General features: G+C 40.8%; 1 protein-coding gene across 1 annotated transcript in view; it reads left to right on the top strand.

Moving 5' to 3' along the window:
• SNAP25 (synaptosome associated protein 25) overlaps window positions 1–25,390 on the top strand; it is a 95,310-nt gene that overhangs the window by 67,492 nt on the left and 2,428 nt on the right. The window contains exons 4-7 of the mRNA XM_006030115.3: window positions 829–877; window positions 12,867–12,984; window positions 17,262–17,387; window positions 19,978–20,122. Of these exons, the coding sequence (XP_006030177.1) occupies window positions 829–877; window positions 12,867–12,984; window positions 17,262–17,387; window positions 19,978–20,122 (438 nt within the window). The remainder of the gene's footprint in view (window positions 1–828; window positions 878–12,866; window positions 12,985–17,261; window positions 17,388–19,977; window positions 20,123–25,390) is intronic.

Below are 25,390 nucleotides of genomic sequence, written 5' to 3'. Positions count from 1 at the left end.
AGCAGGAAAAAAGCAAGGTCAACACTGAGCTGTTTTGAAAATGCTATCTGTAAAAAAACCCCATCGTTGCTAATGGGAGTCTTTCCACTGGATTCAGTTGAGATTTGACTCGGCTGTTAAATTTATTAAACCTTTGTACCTAAAAAGCTGTTGTCTGTTCACATTAAATAGCATATTAACTTAATTCCAAGATGAGGTGTGTTCCCCCCCCCATTTAATATGAAGGGGGAAAGCCTCTCGTCTTGGAATTGAGTACAAAGTGGCAGGGTGGAGTGGGGAGATGGGGCAGCATGCAGTTACTGTGGCTCCAGTTCCAGCCTCAACCCTGACCTGGGGTCAGAGCTGCAGATACTGCCTGCCTCCCTCCAGCCACACCTTGCTTCTCCTCACCATGGCCTTGCTCAGGCAGGCTCCCTCCCCACTCCATCCTGGGCATAGCTCCAGCCCAACCCAGTAGCAGTGGCAGCTCCAGATAGGGCAACTCAGTATCCAGCCAGGTTAACCAGGCCAGGCCAACTCGGCTCCAGTCAGGCCAACTCAGTATCCAAAAGACCATTGATAGGCTTATAATGCAATGGAGAATACTTGGTTTCCCATCCAGTACCCATGCATACAAGAGTTTCTGATTACTCCACTAACCCATATGGGCTATGAGCTATTGTCATTCTTTTCACTGATTTTCTTTTGTCTTCTTAAATCCCAATATCTAAGACTAATTATTCTCTCACTGATCTCTCTTTTTCCTCCTCTCTTTCTCTCTCTCCCCCCCCTTTTCTCTCTTTTTATCCTTCTCTTTTTCCTTATCTTGCAACCACTCTTGGAATGTAGAGTAAAGATGCTGGTATCAGGACTTTGGTTATGTTGGATGAGCAAGGAGGTAAGTTCAGATTGCTTCAGTATGCAAACAACATACTCCAAGAACTGTTTATCATGTACAATTATAAGCAATCATTGGAGTCCTTTAAATGTGCATGTGTGTGTGTGAAAGAGAGAGTATTTGTGTCTGAGGTTAGCTGACATGGCTTTGCTGGCTTTATGTAATGGACTGACCTGCAAAAAATGTATTTATTTTGCTTAATCTATGTATGGGTGGCTCCTGTTAATGGCAAAAGTACTGATTCCAGCACCGACTGGAATCAGTGCAGATCTTTGAGTGGGCTTTGGATCAAGCCCTAGTACCACCAAAAGGGTAGTGAACGTGTTCCAATGTACTTTCAAGTACAATATTTATGTATGCACCATCTGAATATTTCCCTCAGGTGATTCAAGAGCAGGCAAAAGCTAAATGAAGGCACACATAAAACAGTAGATATTCCCTTCCATCATGTCCAATACAACTCTCAGTGAAGACGACAGGAATTTTGCATGGGAAATAATAGCAGGATACAGCTCATTATAACACACTATAACAGGGGAGGGCAAAATGCAGCCCGGGGGCCAGATGCGGCCCTCCAGGCCATTCTATCTGGCCCACAGGGCCCCTAAAAATTTTAGAAAATTAATATTTATCTGCCTCTGGCTGCCTGTCATGAGGCCCTCGATGGCTTGCCAAAACTCAGTAAGTGGCCCTCCACCCAAAATAATTGCCCGCCCTTGCACTATAGACAAGCTTAGGGAGGGAGACTAGTGCATAAATCTGATAGTCAGATTTTCAGAGTTGGATGAATTTAAAACAAGAATTGGGAAATGTCACCTTTCCCTATACTGATTGCTGAAGGATGAAATTTAATTCTGTCAAGAAGATTCCAGTAGGAAATGCACATCTCCAAATACAAAAGTCCCCAGTTATTGTTCATTCCTGTTACTCTGTATCACACTACCTTTCATTTTTTTTTTTTGTGGATAAAATATAAAACTTCATCATGGAACATTTTCTAGAAATGTAATGCTATACCATGTAGCAAAGCACCAGAAATGGAGTATAGAGAACAATACTACATTATTAGGGAATTAACTAGATAAGCTAATAACTCCTTTTCATCTGTAATGTCTGTGCTTCTATAGCACTAAAATGAATACAGCATAATAGTGGAATCTCAACGGAAGGTATTTTCCCCATTTGCTTTGTTCTAAAGAGAAAAATCTCATATAAATGATCAATCAGTTACTGTGAAATGATTTGCTCATTAACAATAAGTATAAAAGGTGTATTTTCAGTTCAGGTTTCCAGGTATCCAGCATCACTCCAGTTTAATATGTTTTCAGCTCCTTTTAAAAAGCAGCTGCTTCACTGTGGAACGTTGATGTCTAACAAAGTGACTCCTTTTTACAAAGGAATGAAAGCAGGAGTTTCTCAAAACAGTTGTCACTATAAGCAACAGTAATTCACCTGAAAGGATAGCAAAGATGGCTCTACTAGTGCTATGCCAAAGCTCATGTGGTTGTTTAATATTTTGGACCAAATCCAAAGCCAATTTGTACCAGCTCAGTATTCTGCTCTTTGTCTATTTTGCTAAATATCTACAAGGAAAAAAATATTTTAGGTTACTAACAGACTGTCACGGTGATCATGCTTTTCTTATCGTGGAAAATTCTCAGCTGAGTCAAAAAAAAGACTCCTTACTTTGGACTGGGTAAAACAAGCAAGGGCTGACACTATAAAAAATAGACCTAGAGCCCAGTATCATATTTCTTGTGCACAGGAAATTCTCTTTGGCACTACGTGCATAGGTAAGATGAGCAGAACTTGGCCCATAAGTCTATGATTATAATGTCAATTTACTGCCCAAGTCAGAGTTCTGGAATTTCACATTTACCCTGCAATAAGCTGATAAAGCAGAGAAGTATGAAATGTCTGAACTAAAAATTCCTGAAATGCATCCAGTTTTGTATTGCATTACATTACAAACCCCAAGCCAATCTGACTGGAAAATTTCCTGAGGTTCATGAATTTTTAGAAAGAACCTGGGCTCAGTAACAGACATTTATAGTTCTGCATGAAAACTAAGGGGGGAGGGAGGGAGGAAGCAAAACACTCATTGATGTTTACCCGCTTTGGAGCTTTACTAAATTTCATTAAACTTTACGCGAGACATTAAAAAATTAGAGCTGGGAAAGTAACTAATTTTCTGTGTCATTAGCAGAACTGAAAAACTAAGGGGAAAAAATCATTTCAGGTTGACTGAAAAACTTCATTTGACCTGAAATGAAATCTTCCATTAAATTTTTTTTGAGGGGAAAGAAGGGGAGGAAGCATTTCAATAAAAAAACAAACAAAAAAAACCAAACTTGAAAATGAAACATTCACACTTTCCAGAAATTTATTTATATTCTTTTGCCCTAAAATATTTGCTAAATTTAGTAGGAATTCAAAAGCAGTTGGATAACAAACAATGATTTTCAGTGAATTAACTATTTTTCCAAAGAAAAAAACCCCCCTCAAAAACAGAAAAGATTACCTAGATCCAAATTAAATCTGCAATCACAAGTGACAGGGCACTGACAGATGTGCAGCTCCCCGCTGTAACTGAGAAGGCTTTGCAGGAAGCGTTATGAGTTACAACAGTCCCCCAAGACCAAACAGAAGTTCGCTGTTGGTTCCGGGGGGAGGGGAATCTAGCTGCTACCTGCCAGCCTGCAACCAGTTTAACCTAGCAATGGCCCCTCCTTCCTCCCAGCCCACCCTATTTTCAGAATAGGAGAGGGAAAAGGGAGCAGAGGGAGCTCATTCTAGGGGTTCCCCAGCTGGTGCTGGAGGGTGGGGTGAGTGAATTGGAGTCCCCTACTTTGGGCTCAAAAACCCGCAGGCCAAACTCCTTCTGCTCCCTTTCCCCCCTCCCATTCTGAAAAAAGCAACAGGCTGGGAGGCAGGCAGACACAAATTACTGAAGGTGCTCTCTTTTGAAACATCTTCATCTGAACCCACATGCAAAGGGAGGGTTCAGATTTTTGTGGGATTGGGCCCTTTTAAGACACTTTGTAGCTGTGCATGTGTTTGGTCACAGTTGTAGAGTGCTTTCAGGAGCCATATTGGGCAAAAACTGTCACTTCTGTCTGCTTCCATAGACTATAATACTAGAGCGAAGGTATTTCTTTCCCTTCATGTATAGTACTCCATGCATAGCATTCTGACAGAGAAAATATGTCGCTAGCTTGTTTTCTTTTAATGCTAAATTCATTCTTCTGCAGAAGGTTGGTACAAGTTCTATGCTCTTCTCGGGGCCAACCTTAACCCAGTTCTAAAGGTCTGAACAGGAGTTAAGTGGTGCAGAGGTCATGTATTTGTCTTCTGCCCAAGGATACATTTCACTTTTAAAATGTTAGAAAAATCATTACTGTTCCAAAGCTAACCTGTATATAGAGAAGATATCTTGATGTCAGAAAAAGTAGAAGCATGTCTTTTTCTCTCATGAGATTTAATTTGAATGGAATTCAAACTATTCATTAATCATAAAAGCAAATAGACTTGCTTTGATTCTAGAAAGCAAGAATTAGTTGGGTTAAAACAGATAGTGCCTGCATAAACAACACATATGCTTTGTGACACAAAAATTAACTCCACATTTAAAATAAATCAATAGTCACAAACATTGCTGGCGAAAGCCTGTCTATAACTAGGTGGATCTATGCATGGAATTCTCATTCAAAGTTAACCGAGACCTTTTTGCAGGGCTAAAGTATCCACACACAGTGCTTTTCTCTATGAATGGGACTTCAAGTGTTCAAAACAGTTAGTTAAAAGCTTTACACACACCAAAATCTAAGCTACAAGAAAACTGGCAATTCTGCAACAGCGAAAGACAGATGTCTAACTCCCATCGGGTCAGAGGGCATTTTAAAAACAGCACATTTTAGTTATCTAATCCTTGCTTTACATTCAATTTTTTGCCCATTTAAGGACTGCTATGTAAAAACTCTTCTGTATGCAAGTAGTCTTTAGTCATCCAGGTAGTCCCACTGCCTGAAAATGTACTGGTCACTAGAGCAAGGAATGCTTTCTTGAGCAGGTTGTAAAGAGCTAGGTCAGCTACACACATTACTATCCACAGGAATCACAGTGCTGAACTCCCACTGGCAGTGAGATCTGATATGCCCATTGTATGATCAGATATGCAGTTAATCAATACTTACTGGAAGAGAGTCAGACAGCATAAAAGCCTCCTTAAATTGCTTATGGTCATGCCTTAGAAGCTTCAGTAAATTAGCCTTGCAATTATAAATTACAGCTTTCTCAAGTAAAATGGACTGATAAAAATTCTGCAAACCCCAGAAATATTGTAACTGTATTATGTTAAATGCATTATAACTATGTTTGTGCCTTTTTAGCAGTGTGTAATTCCACTAATAACTGATACAACTTCTTTAATTGCAATGTATTTACTATGTGTAATTAGACAAAATATAATTGTGATTATATTTTAAAATCCTACAATTCGTGCAATGAGTGTACTACAATGGGTGCCTCATCAGATTATCAGATTAATGAAATAATTTGTTAACATTGTCATGTGATCTTTTTTCAGCTGACCTGACTGCACAAGTTACAAGACAATTAGGTGCTATATAGCACCTAAAGAACATGACACTGATCTTTCCAGTGGTTGGCTAACATGATATCTAATCTTTATAATCACTCAAAACTGTTCGTAACTTTTCTAGATAACTAAATCTGCGGCAGCTAATTTACTAAAAAGATTCCTCTGAACTGACTACAGTCTCAACAGCACAGAGCAGAATTTACTTTCTGGCATCTGTACACGAAGAGTCTTTGAAACCACAATTGTAAAGCAATCATATGTAACCAGGGTGCCATAGCACCCTGGGGTGCCTTTCAAGGCTGCCATGGAGTACCATACAATATTAGCACTGTCAGGTGTGCAAACATTCACAAGATAAAATAGCAACCCTTAGTGTTAAAAACATTAACTTATTGTGATCTTTCTGAGTTTTTGCAACAGAAGAACTTCTCTATTATTTTTCTGTAGTCAAAAAAGGAAGAAAAACTAAGAGTTGGCATTGTCCATGAGGTGCCTTGAGTCTATCAAAGGTTGCCTGACATCTGTTGAAGGGTGTCTTGAGTCTAAAAAACTGACAACCACTGCTGTAGAAGAAAGAGGCCAATGTATTTTTAATGGCAGTTACTTAAAAGGATTTCAAATGGACAAAATTATTTTTTTTTTAATTTCAATATGGTTTGCAACAAACAAATCTGAACCATATGTTGGACCCTTGCAGCAAACTGGAGGAAAGTAGGACTTCACAACACCATTCATTATAGAGATCTTCCAGGGAATGTGACTACCTTGGAGAACTGGCTGGACCCTGTGTTCGGTGAAGTCAATGGGTATCATTCAGTTGATCTGAATGTGTTTGGATTTGGCCCTAGGTGATCATAAAAGCCAGTCATTACTTGACACTCCCTTTGACCCTGAAAAGAAAACTCCATTTCTCACCAAAGCCATTGGTTCGTACCAGGAAATGGTTTAAAGGGGGAAAGAATGTTTGTGTGGCTATTCCTCCTCAATAACTCCCATAGGTAATAAGTGACTCATGAATTGGGCACCAAGGCACCTTTGAAAATCCTGCTAAGCATCTACCTGCTTACATGCCATTGTAAGTCCAACCTTCTGTAACTTTTGAAAATGCGACTTAGGATATTAAATTACTGAGGCACTTCTGAAAATTATTTCCATAGACTCCAAATCCATATTCCCAGCTCAGAAGAAGGAAACCTCTTCATTTGTTTAATCATTAAAATGCGTCACCTAAATTATAAACTTAAAACACGTAGTGCAATTACACATGATTTGTGCAATTACAATAGCTGGAATTCACAAGTATATAACCAGAAGATGGCAACTTAAAAAATGTTGATATTTAAAAGCATTTATAGTTGAATGTGAAAAAACAAACAAACAAACCTCTGAGAAGAGTCCTCACAGCTTAAGCTTAAAGTAGGTGGTGAGGCTAAGAAATTGGATTTGGCTTTCCCCATCAGCCCATAGGGATGGTAAAGAGCTGAAAGCTTCTGTGCCTCATCGCCACTGGGGAGGGAAATGTCCTCTCTCATCTACAGGCACCATGTCTGGGAATTATTTGCAGGTGGGGCTGTTTCAGCCCTGCTATCCTTCAGGATGTTTTCCACCAAGTACCGGTATGGTATGCTATACTACAGAGAGAAATACCAGGCTTGATTCTGCCTCATTGAAGTCAGGGAAAGTTTTCTCATGGATTTCAAATATAGCAAAATAAAGTCACTCATTAAGACAGCCTCCATTTTGCCCACAAAAGGATTCACCCGAGACACGATAGATGAACACCAGCAACTCATCTGTCAGCCATTAGGAATATGCTACTGTCACTGAAAGAAGCAAAAGGATCCTTCTTCTGTCAGAACAAATGCAAATGAATACACAGCTGACTGAGCTATTCTGCAGAGTGAACAAGCTAATCAACACAACTGCATAATGCAAACATCAGAAACAAGCATCATGCTTTACAAAGAGTTCTCACCCTACTGCACAGATAAGATCAAACAAACTCGCTCAAGGAGACCAGAAAAAATCTTCAATGGAGCAGATGGCTTTAGCTAGTCCACCATGCCTAACTGTGCATGACACTTTCAGTTTGAAGAAAGCTCTGAGTTCCTGAAAAATACTTAACCCCCCCACCCAAAAACAGTCCCATGTCCATGGGGCCTCATGCAAGTCAAACTTTCCTGTGCCAAGTAGGAATAATCAACTTGTTAGCAAAGCAAACTAACAAAGCAAACTCACAAGCCCTATTGCCAGACCAAACCAGATCTCAAAAATCCACTGCCTGATGAATAAAATTTCTATGTAGCATCTCCGATTTTCTATTTCTAGGCAAAAATAATGGAAACAAATAACAAACAAAGTCTAACAACATGTGACAGGGGTGTAGGCTGTAGCCGTATTGGTCTAAGGACATAGGCAGACAAGGTTCTTTGGGTGAATCTGATCTCTTTTATTAGACCAACTTAAATAGTTGGAAAACTATTAATAATATTTTGGATTCATTGCAACTGGACATGCAGACAGATTTCACAACATTACTGGATTTCAACATAGCAATAGACAGAAGTCATATCTCAATGGTAATATTCTTTGGCCACTTTTAACAAAGCTGATGACAAGGTATTGCTGACCTGTTTATATTATCTAGCTGGAGAGGTCACTGAAGCAACTACAAAGGCCCTACTCATTCCTTTCCAACAGGATGGAATAACAGTACCTCACCTGACAAGCTGCATTGGGATCTCCTTTGTCCATCCCAACTCTTCTTCCATTCAGTGCTTGCATGAGACCACTTGATGGAGTGAGATGTCAGGAGCTCTCATCAGCAGGACTCCAGTAATATCCAGATGCACATCTCATTTCCACAAAAGAAGCCAACACCATCAAAGAGATGTCAGCAATGGCTACAGGATAGTCACCTCAGAGGAAGCCCTTGGCAGGATGCAGCTGTGCTGCCCAGGAGAGGAAGTGGTTTGTAGAACTGGTCTTGACAGTGGCTTAATTCTGGCCTGTACCACATTTGTCACAGTAATGTGAAGCCTTGGAAACCTGTTAGACTCTGTATGGCTCTGTATGACCAGGCATTGCCAGTGCTGAAATACTTTCTCTTCTGCACACTAGGAGCTTGAACCCCATTTTTATCAGAGGAGCTCTGGCCATAACACTTCTCAGGTTCATCACCTTCAAACTTGGTTATGGTAATTTTCTGTAGTTTAGACTGAATGTGGAGACAACCCAAAAGGGCTCCAGCTTTATAGGATGTAGCATCATCCCTCTTCAATGAGAGGCATGCGTCTCTTTAACCTCCACACCACCACTGGCTCTCAATCCATTTCTGTTACCAAGACCAGCCTTTATGGTCCAATGTTTAAAACCACCTACTAGTCAGGGCCCTGTCATGCAGGTCAGTACATCTCTATTTGCAATCAGCTGCTCTCTTTCAGGACAATGCAGTTTGGTCCCATCTGGCTTCAAAATCTATGGGGACAATGTAAGAAAAATCCTGAAAGAGTTTTAAGCAGATCATTCTCTGTCAAGGGGACTCAGTAGCAGAATTAATTTGCAATGGTAATTGAACTAACCCAATGTCTCCTTTTTTGCATGTGTTATGGAAACATCCTTTTTGATTTAGCTTCTCCACTAACTCTGGAAGGAAACAAAAAGGAAATAGAAACAAACAGAGCAAAAACAAATGAAAAAAAGTTCCCCTACCCCCTCCAGTATCCTCCAAGAAGAACATAGGAACATAGGTTTCTCCTCCAGGCCCCTTCTCTGAAGTCCCCTACAGAATGCATAATGGGTAATCTATGCTCACTGTGCAGAAAGCATTGAGTTCTATGGATATACCACTGTTCTGTCTCAGAGATGGAGATAGACCAACAGATAATCTTGGACCCATGTCTTGAAGAGTTGAGAGTCCTTTTGGTCCATATGCTGGTGAGGTAAGTGCTCAAACATTTTGGATGACCTGATAGCATCAGACAAATGGTCCACATTCTCTGCTGGTCTACTGGAATAAACTGTTACATTAAAAAAATCTACAGCAGATTCATGGCCACTATTTGAATCTCCTTGGACAGGAAATGGTATAGAAAGGCAAAGAACTGATTATTAACAGAGAATCTTGGAGAAGAGCAAAATAAATTCTGACAAAACACATACCTGACATGCAAACTCTACCTACAGAGTGAAAGGGCCCAAGCTGCCTATCTTACAATGACACACATTTAAAGGAGGCAGCAGCAAACAAATGAAAACTGTTTGAAAGCTTATCATGAAACATTTCACCAAGTAACAGATAAAGGGGTAGATTCTTAGGTGATGTCAAGTGTCATAGATACATGGCAGTCTATACCAGCACAGCATCTGCTCCCAAGTGATTTAATAAAACTGGCAAAATGTTAGATTAGAGAAAGTCAGTTAAAATGGATGTGAAATTAACCTTTATTAGCTGTTTCTGTACCATTAATAAAACATCCTATGTCCTATTCTAATCTCAGTTATATCAATATATGTCTAGAGTAACCCAGTGAGGTTCATGAGGTTATTCCACATTTATACCACTGTCATGAGAGTTAGAATCTGGAATCTGTTTGTTTATCTCGCCTTACAGGATCAGACGTTCAGCTGGTGTAAACTGGTATTGCTCCATTGAAGCCAAGGGAACTATGCCAGTTTGAACCAGCCAGGGATCTGGCCCTTCAGTTTTATGTTAAACAAGCAGTTTTAGAAGGAGCAGCCGGATGTCTAGACTTCTAGGCTACTTCTGTGACATAGGCTTTTTGGATTGATGAGGCTTTTCTTAATGGAAGATAGATTGCTTGTGGTCCCTTTCCTCTTCAGAAATAGCATAAGCTGTAATGAAACCACAAAAGCATCACACTTCAGAATACTGAAACATAGTAAATTTTGAAGACAGCTGTGGTGAGAAAAGAAGTTCTTGTGCTAAGTAAATTACACTCATCAGTTAACCCTTGCAGAATCTGGGCATTATTGGGAACAATAATGCCCAAAGGACTCTATTGGGAGTGACATTTCAACACCCCCTTCTGCTTTTGGCTTCAGAAGATTTTTGCCTGAGTAAGGAAGGAAGGATTAGACCCCAAGTTTGTCATTAATACACAATCTGTGATGAAGCCTCGCTGTCTCCCACCAATGTTACAGCATCAGGAAAATATACACAGTTATCTTCAACAACCAAAAAATAGTAACTTTAAAAATGACACCACAAAGGTGTGTTGTCCCTCTCTCTTATTTCCTCATCAAAACGTACAAGTGAAAACCAGGTTCTTCTAACAGATATCTCTGAAAACTCAGTTTAGATTTTTCAAGTCCAACTTTCTCATTTCCAGTAAAACTAAAAATTCTGCACTGGAATTTTTAAACTGAACCATGAACCTTACACCAGAATAATTTCCAACTGTGGAATGCGTTATCTTTTTAAGGAATATTTTGTGTAAATTTAGCTCTCAAAATGTACATTTTTTATCCAGATTTATGTAAATAATCTAGTTATCCTTGGACACACAAGACCATCAAGCCAGGGGGATGGGAACCAAAAAAATTACAACAACATACAGCTAGTGACACTGACTGGCCACTGACTAATTTTCACTTTCAAGGCAAAGCTGGATGGAAAAATTAAAATGAACAACATAGCATTGAATGACAAATCATTGAATGGCAAATTCAATAATAATCCAACTCCCTTGATGACCTTTGAAAATCTCAAACCCAAGTGTTGTTTCTAAAATACACTGTGTTTTATCTTGATGAATCCCATTTAACTTCAGCAACTATGTCATATCCCTGCATTCTCAAGTCCTTTTCCTCTCAGTTCTAGTTCTTAGGTATGTACATACATTTTTCCCCTGTATCTAATGCAGGAAATGTGAATTTAATCATTTTAAACCCTAGCTAATCAGTTCCTAGCTACATATATTTTGGATCGGCTTTTCTTGACAGGTTATATCATCACCGAAAGGAATTTTTGCTCCATTCGAGAATCCTTCCCGCACTCCATATTTAAATGAAATTACTGGCCAGATCCCCAGCTGGTATAAAATGATGAAGTTCATGTTAAAAGCCAGGATCTCTTTGGTCCTATGCTTATTTACAACAACTAAGGAACTGGCTGCTGCACCGTACTGTTTTTCTCAGCTTTATCTTCCGTGGAGAAATCAATATATTAAATTACCGGCAGCTACAAAGTCCACGAAGGTCAGCACTAGTGTCAGCAAGCACAAGTCCATTGGTATTAATGGATGAGTACAGCATCTGTACAAAGCCTGTTTTTACGCCAGGTGCTTCACTCCCATGGTTTGGTGCAAACCAGAAGCAATTCCAGTAAAGTATAAGGAGTTACGCTGGTGCAGCATTTTTACGTTTACCTCACTGAGGGACTGATACAAAGCCCACCAAAGACATGGGAATCTTTCCATTAATGTCACTGGGCCTTGGAGTAGATCCCTAGGTTGTTGCATCTCCACTGCATTCATTGGGGTTACTGGTGATTTGCAACAGATTCCCTGACTTTTGGTTTGGACAGGAATTAAAACATCAGACCTCAGTACGCTCAGAATATGTAGCTGGACATGGATCTTAACAACTCATACCACCCCTAATGCCATTACTGTCTCTTCTCTCACCCTATCACCCACAAATCAAAACAGTTACACTGTCAACCACCATCTATTTCAAATACATTTTTAAGTATGAGTAATTCAGGCATTTTCCATTGACAGAGACCCTCTGTTATGTGAATGTGAATAAATGAAAGATAATAAGCGTATCTCTTTCTTTCTCTTGGATATCACTGGTGTCTTAGTAAGTGGATGTATTGTATTATGTTTGGACCTTAACGTTTAAAACTTCCTTCTACATCATCACATCCTGTTTAAATTGATATATTTCAAACATCACTTTTTTTCCTCTCTCTCTATTCATATTAGCAAAGGACATCTTTCTCCACTATCTAGAGTCTGGCACACATCCCAGCAGCAATGCATCAGCTCAAATCAATGCATTGCAATATCATTATTAATTCAGTTTTACATGATCATTTTTCATGTTCTTTGAACACAAACAAACAAAAATACAATTCATTCCACACTGTCATCCCTTTGTCCTGACCAGAACAACTCGATCGTGTTGAAGAAGGCATGAACCATATCAACCAAGACATGAAGGAGGCCGAGAAAAATTTAAAAGATTTAGGGAAATGCTGTGGCCTTTTCATATGTCCTTGTAACAAGTAGGTACTGGGTACCGGCTCTGCTATGTGGTGTCCAGTTTTTTGTCAGAGTGAATGTCTGAAGTTTTTTGTCTTTTTTTCTTTGTCCTTTTCCATCTGCTTCATTCTGTGGGGATAAAATACTTGTGTTTAATCAGAACAACTGGAACGCATCGAAGAGGGAATGGACCAAATCAATAAGGACATGAAAGAAGCAGAAAAGAATTTGACGGACCTAGGAAAATTCTGTGGTCTTTGTGTCTGTCCATGTAACAAGTAGGTGCCGCCTGCCTGCCTGAATCTTTTTGAGCACTCAAGGCCAATATTAAAAGCCTTGTGAAGCTCATCCTTGTTAGGCACATGGACAGGATGAGCATGTGGCATGCAGAAAAAACGATTATGGTTCCAATGCATTCATCTCATAGCATAGACAATCAAGTGGGAAGTACAGTAGATGCATTAAAATCAGGCATACTGCAGTGCAAGCTTCATGGTAAACACCCTCTACTGAGAAAAGTTTCAACATTTTACAGAAAGTGTACTTATGTGGTTTTATTATCTAGCTGACAAAAAAATCATGGTAATATCAAACCTGTTTTGTTCCTGGAGACCCTAAATTTTAAAGCATATCTTTTCACAAATAAGCTTAATAAACTTTAAAAGTCATGGTTTAAAAAAAAATGCAGAAAATATCAATTGAGATGAGTATTAATAAAAATTACAGAAAGGAAATCACTATCAATGTGTTGTCCAGTGGATCTCCCCCCTAATGAAGTCTTAAATGAGACATGGCATTTTACAATTTGACCCCAAGCTACAATATCTTGTTGCAGGGAGTCAAGTTTTAGAGAAGCTAAACATATTGTGGCAAATTTCTCTTCCTTGGTAGAGTGTACACTAAGCAGAAATGTTGAAATATTTTGAATCTGCTTGCATGCCATCACACTACAACAAAGCTGTTCTTGAAGTGCTGCAAGGCTTGTTCTAAACGCAGCATAAGAATGTGATATGTGGTTGTGCAAATATGCAGGTTAGGCAATAAACTGGAAACATCATACGTCTCAATAGATAACAGACCCAGCATGCAGTGAGGCAGGGCACAAACAAGTCATTAAGAATACATTTCTAAATTACTAGCTCCAGTTTTGCGAGGGGTTGGGTGTATAGACCATGTGACAGTCCCTTCATGGGCAAAGACACTTGCTTAGTTAACAGCAGGGAACTTATCCTGAAATACTTACTGAGGCAAAACTGGCCAGAACTCCCATAGAATTCAACAGGAATTTTGCCTGAGTAAGAACAGGATTGGGCACGTCACCTGATCAATCTCCATTGATTTTTAAGTTAATTCCTTGAGGAAATTTTAATGTTGGTATTAAATTGGGAGCAAAATACAGATCCAGCTGCTGAACTCAGATTTTCTGCATTAAGGTATAAATGCCTCTTAATGGTATATATATTTGGCCCAGGATATGTTTGGCCTTGGTTGGGTGCATGAGGTGATACCTATGTGAGGAGGGGAGAGATGCAAGGATACATGTGTAAGCATGCATAAATACACAGGTAGGATGTCGACAGACAAGGTTCCTTGGGTGAATTTGGTATCTTTTATTAGACCAACCCAAATAGTTAGAGAATAGTTATTAAGCAAGCTTTCGGGTTCAAAAACCCTTCGCCAGCAGGTAGGATGTCTAAACTCCTATACTAGCAGCTGTGATGTGGCACAGAGTTTAGACTATATCCCTGGCTCCTGTCTGTCCTTAAGCATGGAGCTGACCTAGCGAAGAGGAGAGGCATAGGCTGAATTATCAGATACGCTTCCCTAGCACTCCTAGAGCCACTGTAGCAATACGGGAATTATCTTGTAGCCCCCAAATCACAAAAGTTGGTCATTTAAGTATAGAAGGTCCCATGGTACATCACAGTAAATCTTGACTTTTTCATTGTACCTATGGTAACACGCTGTATGGCAAGCCAAGAACATCATGACCAGATCATCTGCTAATGCAACTCAGCACTATTCTGATAATGCTGCCTAAAAATTTGGCTTTCAAATATTGTTCTTTCCACAGCAATTGTTGCATCTGAAATCTCCTGGCCTGAGCCCAGATAGGATACTGCAAGCAGTGTAGGGATGGGGGAGAGAATAAGAAGCTAGTTCTTAAAGGTACCCCCATTACTACAACTAATACAACCACAGCTGTGATCCCCGCAGTACTAGTTATTATTACTCTTTTAAACTAACACAAGACTCTAATCTTGTAGTCATCACTTTAGTGGCTGAAAAAACAAATGATATTGGCCATTCAGGAGGGTTTGAAGGCAAGGGGCCTGGGCCATTATTTCTGTTAGAGGCAGTTCTCAGAGACATCCAAGCCAGGAATCAATGATTCAACAAAGCCAATAGGCCTTTAAAACCACACAGGCCTAAATACCAACATTGCTACAACATTGGCACAACATCATGACCACAGGTCCTTTCCCTGGCTGGTGGTAAATTCATTGTAAATATTCCAAACAAGGATACAATCCATATACAATAACCCCCGCTACTTTTAAATAAAGTTCCATGAACCACGTGTCACAATTTGAGGCCCAATCCTACATTCCTTGAGCAGCCAAAATTCCCATCGAGTGAAATCTTGGTCCCACTGAAACCAAGTGGAAGAACTCCTAATGGCTGCAGCAGGGCCAGGATTTCACCCACTGATTTTAATGGGAGGTTTAAATGCACAAAGAAAGTCGGGATCAGGCTCTGGGTAAATATGAGAGTTCATTTAGGTCATAGAATATCTTACTCTCTGCATGTGGCAGGGGTCTAAAGAAAAAGTGAGTAACTGGGACTGTATGTGCAGCATTTTGGGTGGTAATTAGGTATAAACATTTGGGTGGTAATTATATAGAAGCATTTCCCTAGTTAATTTCCAAAAATGCCAAAGATGGTGTATAATACATTTCATATAACAAAACCAACTTAACAAAAAAAGTGTTTAAAAGTCTTACTAAATTCTAAAAGAAAAAGAAAAAAGATGACTATTGAGGAAGCAACCCATTGCGATTATTTTATTAATGATTTATGTATGTAAACACATCTTTGAGCAAAAAACCACCCCCAAAAAATCCTGACAGCTACAGTGTGGGCTTACGCAATATGTGGTCAATGAGAGTATCTAAAGCTTGTTACAATATTTTCCTCAATTCACCTTAGAAACTGTTCACTCTCTCCATGAAGCTGTAAGCCACAAGGCTGTTTTTTCTGCACAATTACAGTCTTGTGCAGAAAATAAAAATTGTGATTTGCTATTGCTAAGAGCTTAGATAAAAATTAGCTCAATTTCTGAAACAGAAAAGTTTTTGTCACAGACCCCAAAAGCGCACCATTTTCTACAATTTAAATACCTCTTATCATGTTAGTGTCAGAACAACCCAAAGCATGCTGCACATGCTAATCAGCCACTGCAGGTATGCCTGGATTTTAATTTTTTTTCTTCATGGCAGCTCAGTCAAAAATGGCTCTTTGAAAGATTGCATAAGCCAATAAAATGACCTGACAGAAGGATATATTTTTTAAGTCCTGAAGTTTAAGGCTCCTGAAAAAGGAAAAGATCCATTTTTGCCTGCGTCTCGCTTATTGTGAAGGCTGTTACTGCTGGTGCATTACGAGTATGATGAACTACTGGGGCAGTTGTGCTTAGCGAGAATGCTTCACTTCTTATTCATGCCTGTAGCTGGTGCATGAAGAAAATGTAGAGGAATTTCCCTTTCTGATGCTAGATTGCTTGTATTTTTACTTTCTCCTGCACTCATCTCACTTCTGCCTATTTTACTTTTTGTCTCTGTGGACAAAGGTTTGTACATCAACTGTCGATGTATGGTTAACTATTTTCAAGTACCGATATATTATTTAGAAAGCCAAAGAAATTGCCCTAAGTGCGACACATATGCCAAGAACAACCCTGTCCACCATGGGAAAGTTAGTGGCTTTAAATGCCCGTTATGCCACATATACTTAAAAAAGAAAAAGAAAGAAAAAAAAGGAAATGTTTGCATGGCACTGTGTTTAAATCTAGCCAAATCTGTTTTTCTCTAAGATGATGTGTTGCTGTGATGTGATGTACACACTATACTTGGCAGTTTTGTTTCTATGTCTGTCTGCCAGTATGTTCTTTGTGTTTTATGTCAAACTACATGTATGTTGTTGAACTGAAACTGAATGTTTTCCAGTGATCTGTATTTTTCTTCTTTTCTTCTTTTCTGGAAACCGACCGAACACAATGAAAACCTGTGTGCAGTGTGGTAGGCTTGATGATTGCAATTCAGACTATTGGAAACAACATTTCTGAGCAGCATAGTTGTTGTGGCAGTCAAAAAAAAAAAAAAAAAAAAGAAAGAAAAAAGATTTTGTTCCAGTTTATGATATATCGGTATACGATAAACGCCCCTCTATCTTAAAACTCATTTGCTTGAATCAGCTCTTATCTTGGAGAAGTAAAGATATTTGCACTCATCTCTTCCCACTTGATGCTTTGTTACTCACCCTTTTTCTTGCATAGGCTTAAATCAAGTGATGCTTACAAAAAAGCCTGGGGCAATAATCAGGATGGGGTGGTAGCCAGCCAGCCCGCCCGTGTTGTGGATGAACGGGAGCAGATGGCCATCAGTGGTGGCTTTATCCGCAGGTGAGCCTTTCTATCCACTTTCTTTCTGATTTTCCTCAGCTGCAAATATGTTTAGATTTTTTTCCATGTGGTCAAGACTTGTGTGTTCCTAGTTACCTCCATTTGTGTAACTGGCTAACATTTCCCACCAATTCTGTGGGTGTTCATACCCATCCGGGGCAGCAGTTCTCAGCCAGAGTGCCATAGCCCAGTGGGGTGATGAGAGTCCCTTCCAGGGATGCTGCAACATGGGTGATGCTGCAGCCAGGGTGATTCCCTGCACACCTCCTGCAGAGGTACATCGGGGAGCAACTGAGACTGGAACCTACACTCTTCCTGCAGCCCTTCCCAGTCTGACTCCCTGTGCTTCTCCTGGAAAGAGAAGCAAGCTGAGTAGGTGGGACTGTCCTGACCCGCTCTGTTTCCACGAGGAGCATGTGAGCTCAGACCAGTGAAGGCTGTGGTAAGTGTACGTGCTCCTGCCACAGCCATTTGCACCAACCCTCTGGAGTGATCAGGTTGGGCTATGGAACAGCTCTTTGCACTGCTTCTCCAGGAGCCAGGTTGGGCTGGAATAGCCCTTTACACTACTCAGCCAGAGTCAGGCTGGGCTGAAGGAGCTGTTTGCACTACCTTGCTGGAGAAGCTGCGTGCACGGATAGTCCTGGGCAGGTAAGATCTCCCTCCCTTCCCCCTGCTCCTGCCTGCTTTAGGTTTATAAGAAAATCAGCAGAACTCTGGTTAAAAAGCACTTCGGAGTGCAGAGACAGCACAATAGTGGCTCTTAAGCAGGGGCGCCATCCAATTCAGAAAAATTGTTGGAGGGGTGCCCTGACTCGTACAAGGCTGAGAACCCCCGATCTACAGCTTGGTTTTCAGATGTACTGAACACCCGCTGTGTCAAGTCAGGATTGCAGGTGATTGACTGATGTGAAAAATCAGGCTGCAGGCCTCCAGAATGAGAGGTCTCTCGAACATGTGGCCCTCTATTTCTGTTATCCAGCTACAAACTAATCATAATAGTACTTGGGAAATATTGTGATTAAGGCTCACAGCATACAAGGTGGGACACATGCCTGATTTCCTGCACCTTTGCAAAATATGGGCCCAATTACTTGTAAAGAACTCAAAAACTCAGAGTGATGAGTAAATGTCAATGTATCGTTGCTATTTTAAAACAGGTTAGTGTTAAACATCACTTCTTGCCAACAGAGAATGCAGCACAGCACTACAATAGAGCTTTAGACTCAAAGGCATTTTAGTGATTGTACAGCTTGCAGCATATGGGCAGTCCCATTTTCTTTAGGGGACTTATGCGCTTAACATTACACATGCACTAACAAACCTTGCTCAACTGGGACCAAGGCACAATGTCTCAGATACCATAAATTGTTAACTATAGGAAAATGTTCCCATTTTAATGGCAACCACCATGTGCTAAAACCAAATCCTTTATAATAAACAATGTTCCAATACAGCTGCAAGCCTGTTTTAGTAAAAGACTCACAGATACATTAATACTGATTATAGCATCCATAAAACAGATATGTAGGCAGCAATCCAATTGATTGAGTTTATGAAGGCAGTTGACTGCAGCTGCTGCCCAGAAAGATAGATTAGTGTACAGATTTTGTTCTATGAAGATTAAGGATACTGGATTAACAGGTAAATATTCTTCTGTTAACTATAAACTGCTTATTTTGGGGTCCAGTGTATTGCATAAATATGATTGTGTTATGACTACAGAATGTTGAAAAGAAGGGAGTCCGGGAGCAACTTTGGTCCACAGAAGCTACGTTTCCCTATCCCTTTTCATTCCTACAGGGGATTCTGTCTAAGACAGGTACATGGCAGCTTGTGCTCTTGTGAGCCCAGCTGGCCATGCTTTTTCTAGCACTTCAGTCACTGACATGGCTCCCTACATAGCTGGCCAGCTATTAAGGCAAATGCATAATTCAAGCCTGAACTACTGAGGTTCATCCCCAGCATCTGCTCATCTTTGGCAAGAATCTTCTCATTAAAACTGACAACAGAAGAGGAAGATTAAATAGCAGCAATAGGGGTTTTATGTTGATTTACACTTATTTGACAAACTGAAGAGAAATCAATATATTTATTTAGTAAAAAAAACAAAACAAAAATCAGAAGACATACATGTTTAAGTAATTATTTTAGCTGGACATTTCCAACAAGCAGCTCTTCCTGTGTAGTACTTTTCTGACTCTCTTGACCTAAGACTCATTACTTTCATTGTGCGTTAGGTATATTTCATGCAAGACAGACAGATTGGATCACTTCAGTCCACACTTTGCTCCTAAATATTGTATTTTCTCATGGACATGCAAAGCTTAGGTCCAAAGTCTAAAAAGAATTACCACTAATAGGCAATACAGTTCTGTTAGTGACAGCACAGACTAAGCCAGTCAGTGTTGAAGGCAGTAGTTCTTGCAGATTAGAATGACTCATAGTGACAGATACAGACTTAAAAGACAAGGAAGTAGGGTGCACAGTGGTTGGCAGGGTTGAAGGGATAAGGGCAGCTGGACAGCTACAGAGACACCAGTTGGATTCAGTCCATCTCTACTCAACAGAGCTGTTCCTTCTCTCACAGGGTAACAAATGATGCCCGAGAAAATGAAATGGATGAAAACCTCGAGCAGGTCAGCGGCATCATTGGAAACCTCCGTCATATGGCCCTAGATATGGGTAATGAGATTGACACACAGAACCGCCAAATTGACAGGATCATGGAGAAGGTAAGGGCTGACTTCTTTCTTGGACTGATAACTTTTCCCTACCCATCGCCAAAAGTCACACTGCCTCATAAACAGTGCCAAACATCACAACTTCATGCTCTTCTCTATAAGCCTTCACCTGTGGGTCTACAGCAGGGTGGGAGACTCATCCAGGTGGTATGCATCTCATTCCCCCTGCTCCCTTCATGCCCTGGAGGCCTGAGAGAAGAGAGGAGCAAGGAGAAGGGGAGGTATCTACTAGATTGTTTCCTGAAATGTAGTACTTTCATGCAAAGTAGAGTGTGTATCATGCAGAGAAAGTCTGAGGTTAACATCTGTGCTACTGGACACAGACAACAGCAGCAGTCAGGAGAAAGCCTGAACAGCATGGCTCAATGCGTCTCCCCAAGGACTCATGGAGTCTTGGAGGTGTGGTGGGGAGGGAAGAGGTTATAAAGAACAGATTATAGGAATAGGAGATGATCCAACCTGGCACTTCCTGGTAGGGTTTAATCCACCCCCCTCCCCCTTACCTTTCAATGGAAAAACTGAGCAATAAACTTTCCATCCCCTTGGAAGGGAATGACTTCCACAGAGAAAATTACCTCCTACTACCTCTTGTCATAACTTCCATTCCCAAAGCCCCTAGGGCAAGGACCCATTTTTTCCTCAAGTGTGTGCACAGCACCTAGTACCACCTGGCCCTGCAACCATGGGATGCTGCTACAGTACAAAAAGATAGACAATAACGGGCCTGTAACACTAGGGGTTAGGAGTGAGTACCTGGTCCAGAATGCCTCAAAATGGGCATAGGAATATTATACCCATGCTTTGGAGGGCCCAGGGTGGGCAACCTGTGGCTGGGAACATTTTTACATTTCTGCTTTCTCTTCTCTCCCAAACATGAGATCAGTAAAGTTCAGTAGCCGGCACTTGACCAAACTCTGCAGTGCACTTGCCTGACTTGGGGTATACAGAGAGTGGGGAGAGTGCTTAGACCAACATTTTTGGGTTCCCATGGGCTGGAGGCATGATGAGGATCTGCAACTGAGTAGCAAGTGAGGACACAGCTGGTTGCTAGAAAGACAGTTTCTCTTCAACATGCAGTGCAAGGGAGCTCACTGATAATAAAAAAAAAAAAAAAAAAAAAAAAAAAAAAAACAAAAAAAAAAAAAAAAAAAAAAAAGTACCAGCAAAAGAAAAAAAAGGGAGGTAGTTGAGTTCTGGTCACATACCAGAACAGCCAGTGACAGCAGGTGGGTGGAAGAGGGGATGGAGGGAGAACGGGATGGGAACACTGCAGTGTGGGGTGCCTGAAGGACTGACCAGACCCAGGTAACAAACACTTGGAGTCCACAGATAACACGGAACCAGTTCACAAAAAGCTGGCTCAAAATAGGACTTGATCTTCCAGGTACACTTTTGAGCCATTCTAGGCAGCTTTAAAAACTGGCTTGTTAGGCTGATACATCTGTCTGCTTCAGGTTTAAACTACATTTAAACCAGTCTCAGTGTTACATGTGCCTATACTGAGTGACCTCCATGCTTACCTTAGAATCCTCTAGCTTCCTCACATCCAAAGCTTCACAAGCTTTCTGCTTTTATTTTGGTATAGCTCCAGAAACAGACACAGTTTGTCTGAAAAATATAATGGACCAGACTATCATGTGGTATAAATCAATGTAGCTTTATTGACTTTAGCTGAGGTTTACACTACCTGAGGATTTGCTTTAAGAAGCATTAACTCTTAGCAGCACACACATGTGACCTTAGCTCACTTAAGTATGTAGCCAATAAGGACTGGAGCAGCTATGTATTCTACTCCATGCTAAGAGCTAACCAGGTGCATGGTACAATTTTAGTGGTAGGTGAAATTCAGGTGTGTTGCCTTCATCATGTCTGCATGACAAAGGGCTTGTCTTCACGTGCTGGAGTTTATTGCTCCTGCACATGCCATTTGAACATGTGTGTGGGACCACAGCATGTTGAACCAGGTCAGAGCAGCCTAACCTGAGTCAACATGCTGTGGAGGGGCTGGCTGGGACACAACGGTGTTCTAGTGTGGGGTCAGCCAGCAGGCAACACCCCCCCCCCCAAACACACACCCCTACACTAAAGCATCCTTGTGCCCCAGCCAGCCGGGTCAGTGTCTACACATGCATTGCTGCACACTAAAACGCTGCGCAGCAGGATAGTACATACATTTACAAGTACTACCCTGCTGTGGAGTTTATTAGTTTACTCTAGCCTAATAGGGGTGCACATGTAGATGCTGAGATGTTTACTGCAGAGCTAATTAGGCAACTGCAGTAAACGTCTCATGTAGACGCTCCCAGAATGCAGCAAACTCTGTTGTGCAGTGATGTACTAAACATTGCATAAAAATATTACTTTCCTGAGCTACAACCAATTCTTGCTTGAACCATTCAGACCAACTGGTACTGGAAATGTTTACTGGCAACTTTGCATAAGTAAAACCTAAAAGCTAAGTCTTTAGTTGGGATAAGTCAGCACAACTCTGGCATCAATTTTCCTACATATATCAACTGAGGATATGGTTTCTCCACAAATCACAAACTTAGCTATATGACATCTCAAATTAAGTCAAAAACTTAAATCTAGTCTTACAGGCAGGACCAGCCTGGCATGGCTGAGAACACTGGCTTGTGTGCCTCTGAAGTATGGCTCTACACACTGTGCTCAGAGGACAAGAGTCATATTCCTGGGAAAGCAGAAATGAGGCAGTCTTTGCTGTACACCAAGATCTGCATGCCTATTTGCTCAAAAGATAGTATAGCACTACTGGAACTACTAATAAACTGCATCCCTAGTTAAGTCAGAATCAAGCAGTATGAAAACAGGCTGAGAGAACACACTAGGAAAACTGTACAGACACACACATGCACGCTCACATGCACAAAATCTAAAGACCAGATCAATACAGAAACCCAAATACCATATTTTCTTCCATACTACACCCCCAAATAAAACACACACCTGGTTTGGGGCAGATAGAATTAAGAAAAAAATTCCAGTCTTTGTGCAACAGCCTGGGCTCCTCATAGCTGAATAATCCTGGTTGCATATAGGAGAGGCAGAGTCCAGTTCTGTCACTCACCTTCTCCTCACAGCAATAAAGTCAAAGATTAACCTTTTTCTCCCCCAGCTTTTTGGGAAAAAATGTATATACCATATTTACTTGCATACTGCATACATTTTCCTAAGCTAATACCTCCTCTGAGGCCTGCCATACAGAACTTGAGTGTAAATGGCTCACCAATACCCTTTCCTAATGACTATCACCACTAGAGATGTTTCCCAAAAGGAAAGGTGTTACCTCTTTCTGACAGGTACCTATAACATGGAACACCATGACAAAATACCCAGCCAACAAGCTTAAGTGTGTCGTATGACAAACATATTATGTTATCCCCTTACTTCACATTAAGAGAAAATAGATCCATTGCCCAAGCTCCTGGTTCACAAAAATCACCCAGGAAGCACCCTAAAATATTCCCTAATAGCATTACTTCACGTTGTAAGCTCAATGAATTTCTTAGTCAATGAGTTTTAACTAGCGAAAGCATAGGTGGCTGCAGGAAGTGGTGATGGTAATTAAGTAGGGGGCATCTCTCGCCATGAATGGGCCTGGTGGTAAAGGGTACCATGTTGCTGGAGGTCCCATTTTTCAGGACAAATGAAAAGCTTCACTTTGATTGAGGCAGTAATCATTAAAAATTCAAAATGTCTTTGCATAAGCACTAAGGCAGAGCCAGGCCAGATATTAGTACTCAAAAGGCAATAATGTTAAGCTGGATCTGCGCATGAAACCTAGAGCTACCTCAGGGGATTGAGCTCTTTACTGACATATCCAGGTCAGCTAGGCAAAGCAATAAATAGAAACCACTGGCTCTTTCCTCTCCTTACATTAGTGATCCAGATACAAAACCTAACACACAGTAATATCTTGCCACTTGACACATTCTCCAGAGGGCTGGGAGCTACAGTGAGTCGCATATAACAAAAACCTGAATGGAGCTTGGCCAACCTACATCAGTGAAGACAATGCCCTTTTATCTACAAAGCTAATTGTGCAGAAAGCTACAAAAAAACTCCAAAATTTGGTGCAAATTCAGAGTTCCTAACCACAAAACAGAGAAAAAATGTATTTTCAAAAACTACTACTTCATACTTTGTATAACTCTAGGAGATGCAATGAATGTACACTAAAGATGAATTTAGCCTACTGCATTCAGTAAACCCCAGTCCAATAATTTCAAAAGAAATATCTATTCCCACTGAAATATCACTACAACCACTCTCCTCATTACTATATTCCAATGAGTTCCAACACAAGAGGAAGCTGTATCACTGGACTTCGTTCTTCCCTGGTAGACCTCTCTACAGAAAGTTTCCAAGGATGCATTAGAATGCGTCAAAGGACATGCATAGGCACCCTTAGACGACAACATGCTGTGAACAGATATAGGCCACATCCTTGTGCTGCAGGTAGCTGGCTTGGCCGAGCTCCCTCCTCTTATGGTTTGGCTTCGCCTTTGGTTTACTGCCCATAGTACTTACTAAGCTTAAAGAAATGATACGGCGAGTAAAACTAGAGATCCTTTAATCACTGTTGTCTGGCTGAACAGACCAACTGGCAGGGGTTATATATATGTGGCAGAATAGTTGCAACTTTTATACCTTTGTTGTACACTCTGAATAGGGTGAACATACATCTCAATTTGGCTGGGACAGCTCTGGATTTTGGAGGCCAGCCCCAGCCAACCACTGAAAATTAAACCGAGAGTCCTCAGCATGGGGCATAGTCTGGCTGGGAGGGGGAGTGGCACAAGCTGTGAAATTGGAAGCTCTTGCAGACAGCAAAGGGAACGCTGGCCCTAAATTATTGCCCTAAAATAGGTTAGCTTTATTAGTAGAATGACCATTAAAAAGGGGAGATGATTGTTAACACTTGTGATGTAAGGAACAATGGGTCATAAATGAGCCGGTTACTCCCTTAGCTACCCAAATAGTATGACCAGAGCTGCACCACTCCACCCCACCCCACCCCCACATCTCCTGCAGCAGCGCCGCTGACTTGGAAAGGTCCCCACACCCTAGCAGTGCTCCAGATTTCACATTGTCCCATATGGTCACCCTAATATTGAATAACTCTGGAAACCAGTCAGATTTCAGCAATCACATAAGAAAAACGATCATTAGTTAACAAGCACATACCCATGTAGGTGTACCCTATTTTACTACTTTGGTATATGTAACAATTAGTTA

The sequence above is a fragment of the Alligator sinensis genome, unplaced genomic scaffold, assembly GCF_000455745.1.
Source record: "Alligator sinensis unplaced genomic scaffold, ASM45574v1 scaffold992_1, whole genome shotgun sequence".
Lineage (NCBI taxonomy): Eukaryota > Metazoa > Chordata > Crocodylia > Alligatoridae > Alligator > Alligator sinensis.
The sequence above is the reverse complement of the archived record's forward strand: the minus strand, read 5'-3'. Positions and strand labels throughout refer to the sequence as shown.